We start from the raw sequence: 17,094 nt of genomic DNA, 5'->3' as shown, positions 1-17,094 counted from the left end.
GCAAGTCGAGAAAAATACTCGTGTCACTGTGTCAGATCGATGTTCGATGAACTCCTCCGAAAACATAACCCGCGAACGGTCCGCCGATAGCGTCCGCATTTTTGCCCCCCGCTCCCCGAAGACTAATCGTCTTTTTGACCTTGAACGGAACCTTGGATTTTTCCTTCGGAGTTGAACTTGAAAAATGTCTCTTTTTTCGCACTGATTATCCGCTCTTGCGAGAATGACTTCACAAAATATAGAATGATAGAGACGAAAGCGCCGACCCACTGCTAATGGCTTTTTGATGAATCCCTCCCCCCCTGGCTCTTTCTTTTCCAGATGAAAAATGATCGAGAGGCGTACTGCCGGAGAGCGTCCTTAGGATATCAGCGAAACATCGCGGGAGGGGGGTGCCCGCGGAGGGGGCGGAGGCTCGAAGTAAAGAAAAGCGAGATTCTCGAGAGAAACAAGAAAAAATATCAGCCGCGCGACAATAAGAGCACAGCTGGGAAAACTCGAAATGGGAAACAGCGGCAGCAACAACTCGGCGTCTCATCAACAGCAATGCGCGCCGGGCAACCAAGAGATGGGACGCGGATGGACCCACTCCTTTCCCCGGGAACACACGAGGCATCACTCTCAACCCCCCGGGCACAAAGTTCTACCGGAGCCGCCCAATCAGCGTCTGCGAGCTACCAATAATGGAAGTATCATTCACAACGGCGGGACCATAAGTGGCCGCAGGCCATCCGCTTTGACTCTGCCGCACGATCTCAACAAGGTATGCATAACCTCCGATATATATTCTCATCATATTATATAGACTATCGCCATTTTGTAACTATCCGCGCGCATTCACATACGGGCTTTCTCATTCCGAATTATCGATACCGTGGACCAATCGTTCGGGACCAATCCAAAACCACCCTTTTGGAGACGAAGATAGAGTGGACGGAACAATTTTGTAGGACGTGAAAAGAACTAGGAAAAAGCTTCTGGCGCGACACTTTTGTATCTCCGCAGTAGCTTCATCGTGACAAAAGAGACGAGACCTTGGAAGATATCTTTGCGAATAAACCTTGGCGACCATATTTTCGGTGTTCATTCCGGATCGATCTTGCGGAAAGTCCAATTTGCGTAAAACATACGCCATTATCGATAAGATTTTTTACATTTTTTTTTTGTTTGAATTGCGGTTCGTAAATGTTATTCAAAGTTTCATCGAATTTTCAATATTTTGGAACAATTCTTGGGTCGGTGACGTTTCGCTCGCGGACTCTTTAGGACAAAGTGGCCTGTGCACACGTAGTATTTCACGTCTCGGATAGGAGAGAAGACGATGAGAAATAATAACGCGGAGGTTGGAGATATGCTCTCGCGCGAGCTCGATCCAAGAGCCTGACGAATCGTTCGTGATCTCTTGGCTGCTCGTGCCTCGAGTCAAATCAAATTGCTCTCCTTACGAATTCGTAACATATATCTCGGCGCTATAACGTCTTTAGTGGTACAAAAGATTATGAATTTTCGGAAACGTACTTTCCTATCCGCGACTTCAATGATTAAATGGCAAAAGATTTTCCAGTTCCCCGCAAGTTCAATGACTCGAGAAAAAAACGTAAAAGTTGGATCGCGTCGAGTGTGGTATTTTAAAAATGATGTACGAAAGTTCGGAAAAATGATTTTGAAAAATCGGTTTATTCGGTTTATTTTTAACGCGATATAACCTCGATTACAGGTGAGAACGAAATGACGAATGAAATAATTTGAGGATCCTTCTGAGGTATCCTAGAGGAGAATAGAACGTGTAAAACGCTGTTGGCAAGGCTCCAAGTCTCCCAAGTCCCACGAAGCCTCATTGGTGACCCAGAGTCCCTCTCGCGCTCGCGACATTCCTCTAGAAACGATCCTCTTTCCTTTTTTTCTTCAAAGAATACTCTTCGTTGTTGAACGTCGAGAGAACGCGAAGAAAAAATAAGAGGAAAAAGTCGGAATTACGAGCTTCTTGCTGGCGAGTAAACGACAAAGAGAAGGCTCGCGAAACAGTTCAAGTTCAGACACACTGCTAGTCGCTGTACACAGCTTTTTAACTATTTCAACGTTCATTCTTTTCTGTTCAGGTAGAAAATCCGTTTGTAATAACAAATTCATTAGTGTCATTCAGACTGCTCGTAACTAGGGAAAACATTTCTTATTCGCATTAAAAAGCACTACAATTTTTTTACTTTTCCCCGGGCCAAAGGAAACTAACTCGGGCTCGTTCGTTTTTCTCGCTTTTCATAAGTATTTTTTAATGAATTTTCCTTCCCAAAAATATCAGAGCCTCAAGTCCTTGGCAGAGAAAAAATCCGAAATGACTTGCCGAAGAATTGAGAAAACTCATTTACCAAATGGTTATTTTCTTGTTATTATTAAAAAAAAAAAAAAAAAAAAAAAGAATCAATAAAAATCGTTTTGTTTTTTCCTTCGTTTGTACAGGGAGGAGTGTACAGAAGCCGAAGTACATCAGCCTCAAACTTGGGTCCGCGTTCCCGGAGCAGTGATCAAAATCAGCACAATTGCTGTCTCTATCGGTCTCAGGAAGGTCGATGTCGGGAGCACGAAATGATGGAGCTTAAGAGATTCGGTAGTGAGCCTGATCTTCGTTACTCGCCAAAGGAGCATTTGCATCAAAATCATCGTGGCCACAATCAAGAGACGCGTCAAAGCTCGTATTACCCGGAGAGAGAATCGCGGGAACGGGAGAGTCGTTATCGAGGAAAAAAAAAGTACAAAGCACCAGCACCGCCTGGAAACGGTGATGGTTCGTCGCCGGATTCGTACAAGTGGGAAATTGGCCAAGAGGGTGAGAACCGCGGAGAGGACGAGACGATACAGGCTCCGCCTCGGAAATCACGACTCTTCAAAACCCGGGCGGAAAGTAAAAAGGCGCAGAGCAATTGGCAAAACGGTGTGCAAGAAAACGAGAGTCTTTTGGAACACGAAAGAAGGTGGAGAAACGATAAATCCTCGAAGGAAAATCGTTGCGCATGGCGAGACAGTGCTGAGCAGGAAAATTGGTTGAGAGACGAAAAAAGAAGATCGAAAAAGTACGACGGCAAAAACACTCTTCAGAGAAGTCTTAGCAGTCCCGAATTTCAAGCCGAACTTATGCAAGTCGCCCGAAAAGTTCGTAACAAGTTGAATTACAACAGGCGAGTCGGTCCGATCGGAGCTGCCACTATTATCTCAGCTGAGCCAAAAATCGAGCTCAGAAATCCGTCGAACGGTGTTTCTCACAGAGAAGAACGTAAAAATCCACGCTCCAGAGCCGAGGAACGTCAGGATGATCGTCGGACGGAGAAAAGAAAACCGCGGAGTGTCGAAGAACCTTTTGATCGTCGACGAGAAGAGCTCAGATCTTCGGCTCGTTTCCACGACGAAAGGAATCGAAGCAAACACGAAAATCGACCGCTAAAAGAAATTCGGGGATACGATAACGAGAGAATCGATAATTCAAGAATTGAAAACTCGAGAATCGATCATGGAAGAACGCGGGAGAGAATTGAGGAACGTATACCCGAAAATTCACATCGAAGACGAATTATTGAAAAATCTTACGTTTACGAAGAGAGAATCACTTCGAATGGCACCGGCGAACTCATATCCGGTCGAAAATCCCACAACGAGAGGCTCGAGATCGTTGGTAATTCGATCGAGGATCGACACAGACGTGATTTTAATTCGAGAAACCGCCACGAGACGAACGAACGTACGAGAAATCACAAATCCGAAGATCTTCTCGAGCAACCAAGAACCAGATCGGAAAGTCCTGCTCTGAGAAATTGTCGCGACCGACCGGACGTCAGAGGTCAAGGCTCCGGTAGAGAAAGCACTCCTGAACCTCCTCGTGGCAGAGAAAAAAATAGCGACCATCGAAAACGTCGCAACGATACGAAGGACGAAACTTTTGGCATTAATGAAAAAAGATGGTCCAACAATAATGCCAAAATTAATGGCGAAATCTCGAATAAAAATAATACCAAACTTACGGAGAGTAAAGAGTCGAGAGGAAAAAATTGGAACGGGTATTAAAATTATTCTTCAATTACATCAATTTACAAAGTTTGGACTGTAACATTTTTTTCGATAGTCAAGGTAGATGGGGGTGATTATTCGCTATCCAAGATTACGCGATGACATTTTTTCCAGGCAAAAATGAAGATAGATTTGCCAAATTTCGACGCTAGTTACCACGTAGTTTAGCAGCAAATTAATTATTGAATTTTTTTCATTGCTATATTCAAGATTTCGCAAAAAAAATCGATCTCTGTATTTCGTGGATATTCAAGAATACATACGTATTTTAGTTTTGAACCTTACCTTTGAAAATCTGCTGAAATATTAAGAAATATCTGATGGGAAATCATTCAGATTACACGATAAATAGATCGGTAACGTTTGGCAACGCAAACTCGCTTCATAAACTATTAAATTTGTAAACAAAACTGACAGCGTGACATCAGCTAGTCAAAATGAACTCTTCAAACGTTTTTTTTAATAATAAAATTGTATACAAATGTTGATTCTCTACCAATTATATTTTTAAAATAATAAAATTATGATGTTAAAGTAAGTTTCGTCTTGTGAAATTTTCAAAAATATAGTTGGTACAAAGATCATGTAGCCGTTATCCATCTACCTTAATTTTCTTCTTTTGACCTTTGTAATCTTCACGATACTCGATTTTCTTCGGTTCATTTAGAATTCTAAAGTTCTTGATCCTTCTTTTTTTACAGATTGCCTCCGAGTGGCAAAACCGCTCCGAAAACGTATTACTTCAGTATCGATGACGGTTTGTCGCGGGATATTAGAGAGAACGAGAACAGTCAGCAAGTAGATCATTCACAAACGGAGCTACAAAACAGAGATTCGAATAACCCGGTGCAAAACATACAGAGTCGAACGGATAATGTGAGTCTCAATTTTTCTTGTCATCTCATTCGAATTAGAAGATCCTCGTTATTGCTCTGAATTAATTATTTTTTTTTCATGCTGCAGAATAACAGATTTCGTACGTATTGCCATTCAAAATATTTATGAAAACAATGTTGTCTCGTACGACATTTGAACGAAATGAGATTCGATTTATAATTGTACGATGATCGTTAAGAGGATTTTTTTTTTCAATGTCACAATTGGATGAAGAAATTCAGTGAAATTGATAATCTATTTGTTCTACAAAAGAAAAGGCAAAATAATTAATTTTTTGAATAATCAATATTTTCAGAGTAAAAATCAAAACGGTGTCGAAGACATTGCGCTGAAGCTTCGTCCCACGCTGCCAAAGAAGCAGCTCGAGATCCCAAGATTTTCACCATCCGCAGCGTGGAGATTGTTGTCAGCCTTGGAGACTCCTGGACCGACAATGAGCACAGCCAGCGAAGAAGTACCGGTGAGCTTAGGCGATTTTATTTTACTTTCTTCTTCTCCGCCGTTTTTTCCTTCATCTCCAGCAATAAAAGCCATGGAAAATCAGCTTCGATGATTTACGATCGACAAGAAACTCGAAATGCATCCCGAAACAATAAAGTTCCTTGAGGGATGGTAGAATGGCGAGGCAGGGTTGCTGCAAGGTCGTTTCGAGCAAAAATGATTTACTTAATTTTTTACAACAAAAAACGAGTTTGAATGTCAAAAATTGCAGATCTGATTTTTCTTCTTTCCGAAACCAAAGTTCATAATTTATTACATTTTTTTTTATAATCGCAGTAAAATCCCTAGTTAATGTGCTCTCGGAATTTGATTTGGAAATTTGTTTCGACCGATCGAATATGTAGAAAATTATCTCAAAATTTTATCGCAACATTGTAATTTTTTGCAGGTAATGTTCGAGGAACGAATAGAACGTTTAGCGAGGCCACCTCCTCCTCTGATAGCTCTTGGTCCGCGAAGTTCTCACGACAAATCCGGAGACTCCGGAATATCAGGAGACGCAGGTGCGGCCAACGACGATTCGCTGGACGTTAGTACGACGAATCGATTGAAAACGGTAGTGTCGTCATCGAGACCAGCGTGGACACCGCAGCAGGATTTGGGAGAAGAGTCGAGCAGCGACGCCGGAGTAGATTCCCCGCCGCCGATGCCACCACCGATGAAATTTCCACCGAGGCCCCACGTTTTTTCGCTCTCATTGCCACGCGATGAAAATCGTTTTTATTCGGTAGACGCGAAAGCAACGAAGGATAATTCTTCGTTCAATTCACTCCAAAAACTGAAGAGATCAGTTTCAGGCGCCCTGGGACTTGCTCCGAATGAGATCGAGGAACGAAAACGTCCTGGTGAGAACCTCGGTGAAAATTGGCTGCTCTCGACCAGTGCACCGAATTCACTGCAACACAGCAAAAGCAATAATCATGAGAGTGGAGAAAATTCAACTCCCAGCTGGGAAAATAATTATTCTCCTGTCGAAAATGACGAGGAAATTGAGGAGATCGAGGACAACGAGGACAAAACCGATTTTCCAATGCTCATGAAACCCCCTTCTTTCTCTTATCTCGCTTCCGGTGGACACGTCATGTATCTCCCAGAAACTAACGACACGGAGCATCGAACGCAGAGCCTGAATTATCGAAATTCTGCCAACGAAATAGGTAACTCGAAATATCGTAAAAACTCCGATGACTCGAGGCTCCCCAACAAGATTGGCTCTTTCGGTATTAACGGCATCAGCATCAACGGCGGCATCAGAGACATGGCAATTCATCGTGAGCGTTCTTTCACCGACATTGGACCAAAGTCTCGCAAATATCCAAACTTTTTCAAATCTTGTGAAAATATCTCGGAGATGAGACAACGAAGCGCCTCCCCTGTTCATCACGGACCTGAAAGCCTTCAAGATCCTAAAACCGAGTCTCCCCCTAATGCGAAAAATAATAACGCGAAAAATCAAAAAGGTAAAAGATTCACTTTCCAATCCACCGTTCGACAAATCGAGAGACGAAGACTCGCCGAAAAATTGTCACGCGAAGCTGAAGCCAAAGAGCGACAGAGAAAAAGTGAACTCGAAGTTATGCGCAAAGTTGAAGAGGAATTCCAACGCAAACGAGCCAGGGAAAAAGCCAATATTAGGCAGCAGCTGCGACTTTATACTATGGATGAAAATTCAAGGTATATCGCTTACAAATATTTTCCTAATCGAACATCATTTTTTCCAATATTTTCTCAATTAAGCAATCAATAATATTACTTCGTTTTATCACACGTTAAAATGGGTATTTAGGAAACGAAAGAAAACAAAAAAGGAAGGCTCCGTTTAGATATTTTGCGATTATTCGTATGGAGAATAAATAAAAAAGAAAAATTGAGTAATTCCCGAATAAATTTTTGCAGATGAAAAATAAGTATTTCTCAATCACCATGCATAAATATACGATTAGAAAACCAAGCCTTAGTTTCTGGAATCGAGTAGAAAGGGAGAAAAACGTGACAAAAAAGTGGGGATTTAAACGTGACGATGAATGCTAATTGAATGATTTATTTCGACGACTTCACAGCAGTTTGCCTCCGGCTTGGGACAGCTCACAGTTATCCCGTGCGGATCCGGACGGCGCACCTTCGTCCTCAGCATCTTCGCCTACCTCAGCACCACCTGGAAAAATGGCTAATCGTAAAAACAGCATTGGCAGCGATGAATATCAGCATAGAAAACGCGTTTCCGAATCACGAGCTCAGCAACAACAACAACAACAACCTGTGCAACAACGAGAATACAAAGATTACAGGCCAAAGTACTACGACTGGGCACCCGATTCCTCTTCTCATTTGGACGCCAAACAAACCACCGTCCATCCAAAAGTCGTTTATGACATTCCAAAAAGCTCTCACGTTTTCGTTGATGCCAATATTCACACCGCCAAACCAGCGAACGTCATTTCTACGCCAAGATCTGACAATTACAGGTGCGTTTATTCAATCGTTCTTCTTTCAATTTATTTTTTACACACTTTTTTGCTCTCATTTTTGACACATCGATGTTCTTTGGCAACTCAATTTCTATTTTCATTTGCAGCAACTTCTTTGAATATGTTTTCCATGTGCAACTCGAACCTGTATTTGCTTTGCTCTTGTGTTAAGTCTCCATGACGTTGCATAGAAAAAAATTTTTCGGGATTTCCATGTAGTATTTTTTCCTTCCATTACTAACCGAAATAGCAGACGTAAACAAACCGTTCATTCGTCAAACGATTTACGCGTCCACTCATTTATTTTCATAATCAATACTATAACTTTGCTATTAATTTGTTTTCACATCAATTTATAACGCTTCGGTTGAAAAAACTATATATATTACAACATAACTCAAAACTCGCTGTTTGTTCTACTAAAGATTTGCTAAAATATTGAAAAACATTAATATATCATTGGGTTTTAACATTTTTTCGAAATTAAATTTCTTCTAGCGAATTTAGAAGAAAAATTTTGTCATTCGACAGGAAGGACTTTGCGCACGGTGCTGTAGCTGGAAAATCTTCGTTGGCTAGTAGCGACAGTGAATTGTCGCAGCCAAACACGAGACCTCATTCCCGCCAAAATGGAAATAAATGCAAATCCTTAAGATCCAGGTAATTTGTCAGAAAAGTCATATGCGAGTGCCTTCAAATTGAATGAAATATTGCTACGTGTAACGAATAGCGTGCAAGTTGAGAGTAGATGCTTGACACTTGAGCCAATATTTTGAATTAACGCCTCTTATGGTCAATAGAAGATGAATAAAACGTGAGAATTGTGCAACTAGGAGAGAAGCTCTTACAAAATTACAACTTTTCAATGACCTACATTGACACTGCGGACTAACGACTACAAATAACATAGTGCATGGTTTTATAACTGTATACTTTTCAAATATATTGAACATGTATTCGCGCACAACTTTGACTGGTCACGATTCTCTCGAATCTTTATTCGATTTATTAGTTTTGCATTATTGACGATCGTTAATTTTTTTTCTAATTTACACACTTCAAGTGTGTGGTATTAAACATTGGATTACGAAACGAAGAAGTTTTCCTTTCGTACCTTGCAATGTTCTCACGCATTTGCGTGCGTGGCTCTTCGATCGGAAAAATAAATGACAAACGTGCTTCAAATGGTATGACATCACTGTCGTTAATGAATATGCGAATGCATGCTCGAACCTTGAGCAAGAAAATCAAAGAGGAATTCTATCAATTTTACATAACAATAAATAATTACATTTCAAGATTTTTTCATTTGGCCATTTTAGTCAAATTTAATCGTCACTCTCCAACCCCAATAAAAAAAAAGTGTCCCTCAAAAATCCAACAAAAATCTAATACGTGGATGATTTTTTGTTATTCTACACAGGTATTAAGGTTGCCGTAAAGTAAGTAGTCCTAACACCTCTAGTCATCTAACAACGCTTCATTAAAACAAAGAATGCAAAGAAAATGAAAAAAAAAAAACAAAAAAAAAACAAAAAACAAAAAATACCAAACACCCAATATGATCCGAGGAAACGCTTCTAACTGACATGGCTGTTGTTGGGCTACAAAATGAGTAACTCTGATCCATAATAGGTGGGTGAAAACTAGAAAACAAAAAAGCTTTATTAATATAACTGTTTCCAAGAGATTTCATTTTTCGAATAACAGTAGGATCAACAGCGTTTATTTAAAAATACGACTGAAAATAGTAATTTTTCAAATAAGTTAGATTGAATTAAAAATCGTGAAACATATTCATAAGAATAATTCGTAATGAAATCGATAATATCGATTGTTTCAATTTATACGCTTTAACAATTCACCCTCGTGAAATAACAAAATCTGTCTCCAAGCACATGTATTGCAGCTTTACAAATCCAAGGATTGAAACATTATCGAGTTAATTATAATTAACATTTGAAGTGTTCTGGTTGATTAAAAAAAAAATGTGTGTCGATCGTGAATAACGTGCGAGCAAAAAGGAGAGTAAATATTAAACTTCCGCAGATCCGTCAGCCCAGCCCGAAGCGAAGGAGCCGGATGCGAGGAGAGCCCCGTCGAAGCGATAAAGCAAGAGAGAAACACGTCAACGAATGGTTTCATGTTGAACGGAGTACAGCCTTTCGTCAGAGAGAAGAGCTATCGTCCAATAGCCTTTAAACCTCGACCACCGCCGCCAATACCGAGCTAGAAATCACCATTTAATCCTAATTTAATTTCGATTAACGACTATTAATCGATTTTCATTAGTCAATCGTGCTCGATTTGATCGAGCTTTCAGGGTCCAGTGTCCAGACCTATTTTCTTTCAATTTTTAAAATATGCGCTTCCAACGAGACTTTCTCGTGTCTAAACATTAATATATCCTTTCTCAACTAGTTTTCTAATATCTAACGAAGAGTAATCCTTATTAATATATATCCTAGTTTCAAATTTATACTCTTTTTCAATTTTGCAATTTTTTTGTGCAATTTTTTTATCTTACATTGCATGTGTACATACAACTCGAAAAATGGCATCGAAATTCTTCCGTAGTTAAAAGATTCTGAAAAAAATTATACACACACATAATTACAGTATTTGTAGTTGAGATTGTAAAGCGAAGTTTTTTTTATACGTATTTATAACTCTCGATTGTAAATTAATCATTCTAACTTTTTAACCAAATGTGTTCCGTGCGAGTATCCAATTTCGCCGATGTCTGTGGATCGCGAATTTTGGAGGGGATCGTTAAATAAGTAAAATTAATCATGAAAATAACGAAACTCAAAATCGAACCGAAGATTCGCAGTTTACTTGTTTTCAAACTCGATCACAGTCCAGGATTTCCATTATTCGTAATCAATTATGCCGTTTATGCGATACTAAGGCTGGTTTAGGGACAGTAACTTCTTTTTCTATTTTTCTTTTTTTCTTTTTTTCCTTTTTTGTAATTATGTACAGGGAATTTGTCATACGGAATTTGCTCATGTAATTTAATTAAATAAATATGTTGTTACAAAAATAAGGAGGGAACACCATTGATTATTATTTTTTCTCTGTGGAGCCTGAAAAACAAGTATTTTTTATAGTTTTTTTTTTCTTAATTCCTTTGTGTCGGAGAAATTGACTTTGTTTAGTTTATTTAGTTTAATTTTGAATAATATTTCACTTCGTCAATGATAAATTTGATCATTTATTAGTTCACTTCGAAACATCGTTTCACCACAACGCGTCACTGGAAAAATCCGTTGGCTATTTTAGTCAAGCGAGTGTCCAAATAACTGTTATCACTCTCGCTTGATTACGGCAGTTATGAAATCGAAACGACGCGTCCCTCTGAAGACTACGGAAGAGACACATTTTCTAAGTCAATTCAATTAAATTTTAAATTTCACTGACGATTAGATAAATTGGAAAGTTTTTTTATAATTACGCATAGAAAAAATGGCAGAAATAACGCACAGTTCGAAAGGTAGCGATACGAGCGATATTGATAGTTATTTGAACAACGAGGATACCAGAATCGATATGTGAGTGTAAATCTCACGAGTATTCCAGAGCTTCGATCGGAGCTTTGCTTTGTCATTATTATATCATTTCATCATGAAAACTACTCGAAAATTTCCGAATTCCAAAGACGTCTTCGATTCGAAAACCTTCTGGACGACAGCACCACCGATGACGAAGAATCAACAACGCCAGAAATTGACAATCAACATTCTAAGAAAAATACACTGACTCAAGCCACCATCAATCAACGGTCGTCACAGCGGCCTCGATCGGAAGACGAATCCGACGAGGTTCAGATACTTCCATTCAATTCGTGTTTATTGTTTTTCATTTTTTAATTCATTATTCACACACGTCCTTTAACTATTATTATTTTAAAACTGCAAAGAAAATATTTCATATTTCAATTCCTTCGGAAAAATGTTAAATGCGCCAATCTAAGATGGCCGGTTGAAAAAATTATTGCCGCAAATTGAGAAAAATTTTTTTCGCGCGGTCACCACAATTTCCGCTGCTTCAACAGTCCATTTTTTGAGGCCATTATCATTGATACTGCCACTGTTGACTATTATTAAATTTTTTATTTTTACTCAGATCTCATCACTTATGAACTCACTCTGGGTCGAATTATCCCAGAGGCGGATATTCTGTAGAAAACATGGTTCATCCAAAGCCCACGTTTAGAGCTTTGCCCAAATTTCAGTTTATTCTGTGACTACTGATTTTCATAGTTTTTATTTCGTATTATTGTTATCGGGATAATTTCGTAGGTTATACTTTCTCTGATATGGAGCAGAGGTCATTTGGGTGCAGCATATTACAATATCCCAACATCCGAATTGTTCGTTATGGACGACATGATGGACTCTGATCACAACATTATGCGAACGCTGTACAGACAGACCGATCCTCGTTACGTTGTAACGACAACAGCAATGGCCGACAGCTTCCTCAACGAGATTAAAAAATTAGTTTTAAGCGATGCCATGAACGAAAAAGAAGGAACGACCGCTGCGTCTTCCTCGTCAAACATCAGCGCCGTTGGTGCATCTCTCGATATTTTACCCAAAAAAGATAACACCGCTGACAATTGCTATCATCGCGTCTTGTGTCTCAAACTCAATTGCGAACCGGAGGACGCTAGCAATGCAGAGCGAAAAACCTTCTTGAACTCACTCCTCAATTTCGAATCCACTTTGATGATACACGCTTTGGGACTGTTGCTCAAATACATCGATGTCAATTGGAACAAACTGACTCTCAATCCCAACGGACACGCCGAATTTATTCACATTTCCTACGTCATGCTGTAAGTTTTAGATTGAAAAAAATATTTTTCTACGTTTCTTCTCTTAGGTTTTCGCAATAATCTGATATCATTTTTTCATATATGTAGTTGCCTTATAATTCAAAGACTCCTATAATAGAGAACTTGTGCCGTGAATTGTTCGGATATTTGAATGAAAAAAAACCGAAAACGTCATAATAGCAAGTAATAGTGAACATTTCTTAATTTTCTTCTAGATTTCTTATTCCCATTCAAACTTTATCATTTTTATCCGAATCTTGCAAACATTAGTGTGTAGTATGCAGCGCCACAGTAAAGAACGCCGGCGGCCAGTCGTCATCGTCGAGCGGTGCTCGCCGATTCGAATGTAGTTACTGTGTTTGCGTCAAGTCTTCGGAACCGTCATTCGAATTCAATAAATTTCGAACACATGTTCATTTGAAAATTGATTACTCAAAAAACAATTCGTCAACTGATCGTACAAAAACAATTATATTTTTATGGATACGTGAAAAGTGCACAGTGCAAATAGCTAGTAGTCAAGACAATGTTTTTTGATGTTTTTAACAAACGACTCTTGTAATTGGGATTTTGGTTGAACCCAAAGTATTTACGAGTGCAATGAATTTTATCACTTTAATATTTCATAATATGTGTAAACTTCCTGCAACAATTCGACGATTCTAACCTTGAATAGTTTGTTTACCATGATTATTCATTTGAGAAGAAATTTATGAGTATATAATTCACTGTCACTACTTTCCAACAACTGTAGATATTTTTTGTGACGTACCAATAAATGTTTATGCATTCCAAAATCAATTTTCAATCAATCCCTAAAATTTCCTGTACATTATACATTTTATATCTAGAGAAGCGACAGCTACTAGACACCAAGTAAAAAAAAAAATGTTTAGACCGGTTGAGGCACGACGCGCAGCATTTCTATACTAAAAATCAGGCAATAGTTGACATCACTAGCAATACAGATACGGATTAATCATTGAGAAAATCATATTGATAAGTCAAATTAATATATTTTCGTTTTCTTTGTATTTTGTAAAAACAGTGAAGATTCGGTAATGATCGACGAAGACACGTACAAAGGTCTAGACATAATAAAGTCCCGATATCATCCAAGTTTATTCAAATTTGGATCTTTGGAGAACAAAAATCAGGGCTTAAGTCTCTTCACTCTTTTGAATCGCTGCCAATCACGACCAGGAGTTTCTTACTTGTGGAAACTTTTGCGACATCCTACCAGAGACACAAATGTTTTGAGCAAAAGATTTGAAGCGATTAAATTCTTCTTAAATCCAGACAATCAAAACATCGTTGAAACTCTAAAAAGCAGCTTAACTCAGGTTTGTCGCCTTCCGAGCAACATACTCAATCGATATTCTGCACCGCGTGCCAAAGTTTCAGACTGGAGCAGATTGCAAAAGGTATAAAACAATCTGTGACTCAAAATTTTTCCTTCAGTTTTCAATCACCAAGGGAATTTTTATAAAAATGTAACACAATGATGAATTTTTTTCTTTTCAGACTCTCTGTCAAATCATGTGCATCGGGGACATATGTTCGGAACATCGGAATTCGATATCAATTTTTGCCAAACTTGCTAACAGTATCACACCGGACATGCACTGCGTAAGATACTTCATCGAGTATATTATCGATTTTGATTTGAGCAAATCTCAGGGAAAACTCGTTATGAAAGATGGAGTCGATCCTCAATTAGACGAGCGTGAGTTAATATCCCATGACAATTATCTGACAATATACGGTTTTTATATTGCTCATGAAAATTGCTTTATTTTGCCCATAATCAAATAATTTTTTCAGTCAACAACCTTAGACTAAAATTGCCACAATTGCTTTCGGAAGCAGCAGAAAAAGATATGAAAAAATATCCGTCAATAATGGAAAAATGCAGAATGATTTATCTACCGGATATACGCTACGTTTTGGCAATAACCGAAGGTACATCATCCGGCGACGAAACAGCAATCCCAGGATTGGAGTTCAAATTCACGATCAACGGAGTACGACATTACAAAAGCGATGGAGCCAGAGGTATAAAAGATCATTAGAAATTTCAATTCGTTTATCAATGAAAAAATTCTGGTCATATTAAAAAAAATATGTGTATCATCTAATAATAATTCAAATTTTTTACAGAATTGGACAACACCATAGGTGATATTTTGTTCAAAATAACGACACGCCAGAGCCACATTCTACTGCGATTGGTTAGATTTCTTAGTAAACACGTAGGATCGATTTTGAAATCCCTCGAAATCTGTGCTGAATTGGACACGTGAGTGTTCAAATTTCTATAACTAGAGGGAACAGAAAGTTGTCAAGAAAAGTTTCTTTCTTTTATCCAATGCCACCAGAATTTTGCAATTATTGCTCAAAATTAATCCGTGGAATGCAAAATCATAAAAAAATGGCTAATCATGAGAGAATTTCTTTCTAGTTTGCTGGCATTTTCCATGGTAGCGCGTGACCACAATTACGTAATGCCACAAATGGTGTTAACGAAAACCATAGATATAAAGCGTGGTCGTCATCCTCTGAAAGAACTTATCGTGAATTTTGTTCCGAATGACACGCACTCGAGCAACGAAAGCAGCCTCATAAAAATTCTCACAGGACCGAACGCTTGTGGTAAAAGTATTTATTTGAAACAACTTGCTCTGATCGTTTTTATGGCACACATAGGAAGTTTTGTGCCGGCGGAATCAGCGACTATTGGAATAATTTCGCACATTTTTACCCAACTTCATTCCACTGACAGTTTGGCACAAAATGCTAGCTCGTTTCTTCTGAGCTTGCGACAAGTATGAACTTTTATTATCAAGTGTTAAATTGTACAAAAATCGAATTGTTTTTTTTTTATGTTTCAACCTATTCGAAAAATACGAAATGATTTTATTTTTGCAGATATAATTCGCCGCTTCCACCATCTTTCGGTTAATTCAGCTATTTTTTTTACAGATAAATGTTGCTCTTTACGGCTCGACGCCGAGCAGCCTGGTGATTTTTGACGAGTTTGGTACTGGAACAACAGAAATCGATGGAGCAGCTCTGTTAACAGCGGTTTTGAAAAGTTTTTACGATCGAGGTATCCAATGCCCTCATATATTTGCGGCAACTCACATCCATCGCGTCATTGAGCTTCTGCCACAGAGTCGAATGATTGAGGCTCAGGTAAATGAGCAAAATTCCGATTTTATTGACTAATGTTCGTGAAGCTGAACATGATTTTCGAACGAATTTTCATTTTTAGACATTCGAATTTTTATCGAACGAGTCAAACGATTTGGTATTTCTCTATCGGCTTATAAGTGGAAAAACTTCGTGTAGTTTTGCACATTCCGTTGCTAAAAACGCTGGCCTCGCCGAAGATGTTGTGCATCGTGCACTCGAGGTAAGATTCACGAAAAATTATGATATTTTCGTTAATTGATTCGAAAATTTGCCTAGGTTTTTGAGGCGAAAAAACGTGGGATTTTACCACCTCCGTTGCCACAATTCGACGAGCAGGAAAAAACGTGAGTTTGAATACAAAAACTTTGTCAAACGATTTTGCTCTCGTTTCTGTCTTTGTATCTCTGTAATCACACATGATTACAGGATGATACACATCATGGAACTCGTATCAGATCCAAGTGGAAAGATAGACCTCGAAGAACTGAAATTGTGGGTGAGACAAGCAACGGGAAAACCACAACACAAATAATTTTCAAGAGAAACAATTTGGAGTGAATTTCATCTGTGATATTCCCAATTCATTTAGTATTTAATTCTTTTCAGTAATCCTCGTTATTTCAAAAGAATAACTGCTTCCTTAATTTCTTTTCTATTTCTCGTAAAAACTCCAATGTTGAGAGAAATTTTCGTTTTCTTAATTCTTTAGTAGATACGTTTTTTTCTAGAATCAGTGATCTATATCTGGTTATTTGATTTTAGATTAATCGAAATTTTTTATCTTGTGACATAAACCCAAAAATTCACGTAATTTCGTTCAGTTCGTTTAACGCCTCTATAAAGACGTTTTTACAAAAATCAATGTGGTTTCCTTGTTTAAAACAAAACTGACATTTCTCATAAGTTTTGTGAACAATTGGAAAATTATATAATTTTTAATTTTCTTCGTTCTTTCCCGGTACTATGAAAATCTAGTTTTGAGTTTTTATTCACTTGTCAATCAACATTAGTCGAAAAGCAAAGATTTACAAAAAATGAAATTGTAACCATAATATCCCTTTGCTGAGAAAAAAATCATTAACATATACGATCCAAAAACGCGCGTTTCATTATTCCCGCTTTTTTCCGAACCCG

At 38.4% G+C, this 17,094-nt stretch overlaps 2 protein-coding genes across 10 annotated transcripts in view; both read left to right on the top strand.

Annotated features, from left to right (window-relative positions):
• LOC122412203 (uncharacterized) overlaps positions 1–10,971 on the top strand; it is a 70,116-nt gene extending 59,145 nt beyond the window's left edge. For 4 of the 9 annotated variants that reach the window (XM_043421595.1, XM_043421596.1, XM_043421598.1 and 1 more), the window contains 8 exons: positions 322–763; positions 2,458–4,046; positions 4,758–4,932; positions 5,249–5,413; positions 5,843–7,128; positions 7,515–7,919; positions 8,421–8,582; positions 9,972–10,971. In XM_043421595.1, coding sequence (XP_043277530.1) covers positions 503–763; positions 2,458–4,046; positions 4,758–4,932; positions 5,249–5,413; positions 5,843–7,128; positions 7,515–7,919; positions 8,421–8,582; positions 9,972–10,155 — 4,227 coding nt within the window. In that variant the 5' untranslated portion in view covers positions 322–502 and the 3' untranslated portion in view covers positions 10,156–10,971. Of the gene's footprint in view, positions 1–321; positions 764–2,457; positions 4,047–4,757; positions 4,933–5,248; positions 5,414–5,842; positions 7,129–7,514; positions 7,920–8,420; positions 8,587–9,345; positions 9,558–9,971 lie in introns of those variants that run through there. The other 5 variants (XR_006261305.1, XM_043421602.1, XM_043421599.1 and 2 more) reach the window with 5 other exon arrangements.
• A 302-nt stretch (positions 10,972–11,273) lies between these two features.
• LOC122411919 (mutS protein homolog 5-like) lies at positions 11,274–17,047 on the top strand. The gene is made up of 12 exons (XM_043421027.1): positions 11,274–11,476; positions 11,584–11,746; positions 12,227–12,765; positions 13,814–14,189; positions 14,290–14,491; positions 14,590–14,820; positions 14,926–15,064; positions 15,227–15,590; positions 15,748–15,960; positions 16,040–16,180; positions 16,237–16,304; positions 16,387–17,047. The coding sequence occupies exons 1-12, from the start codon at positions 11,391–11,393 to the stop codon at positions 16,490–16,492; spliced, it is 2,628 nt and encodes an 875-aa protein (XP_043276962.1). The 5' UTR covers positions 11,274–11,390; the 3' UTR covers positions 16,493–17,047.
• The last annotated feature ends 47 nt before the right edge of the window (positions 17,048–17,094 follow it).

This window comes from Venturia canescens, chromosome 6 (assembly GCF_019457755.1).
Source record: "Venturia canescens isolate UGA chromosome 6, ASM1945775v1, whole genome shotgun sequence".
Taxonomy (NCBI): domain Eukaryota; kingdom Metazoa; phylum Arthropoda; class Insecta; order Hymenoptera; family Ichneumonidae; genus Venturia; species Venturia canescens.
The sequence above is the reverse complement of the archived record's forward strand: the minus strand, read 5'-3'. Positions and strand labels throughout refer to the sequence as shown.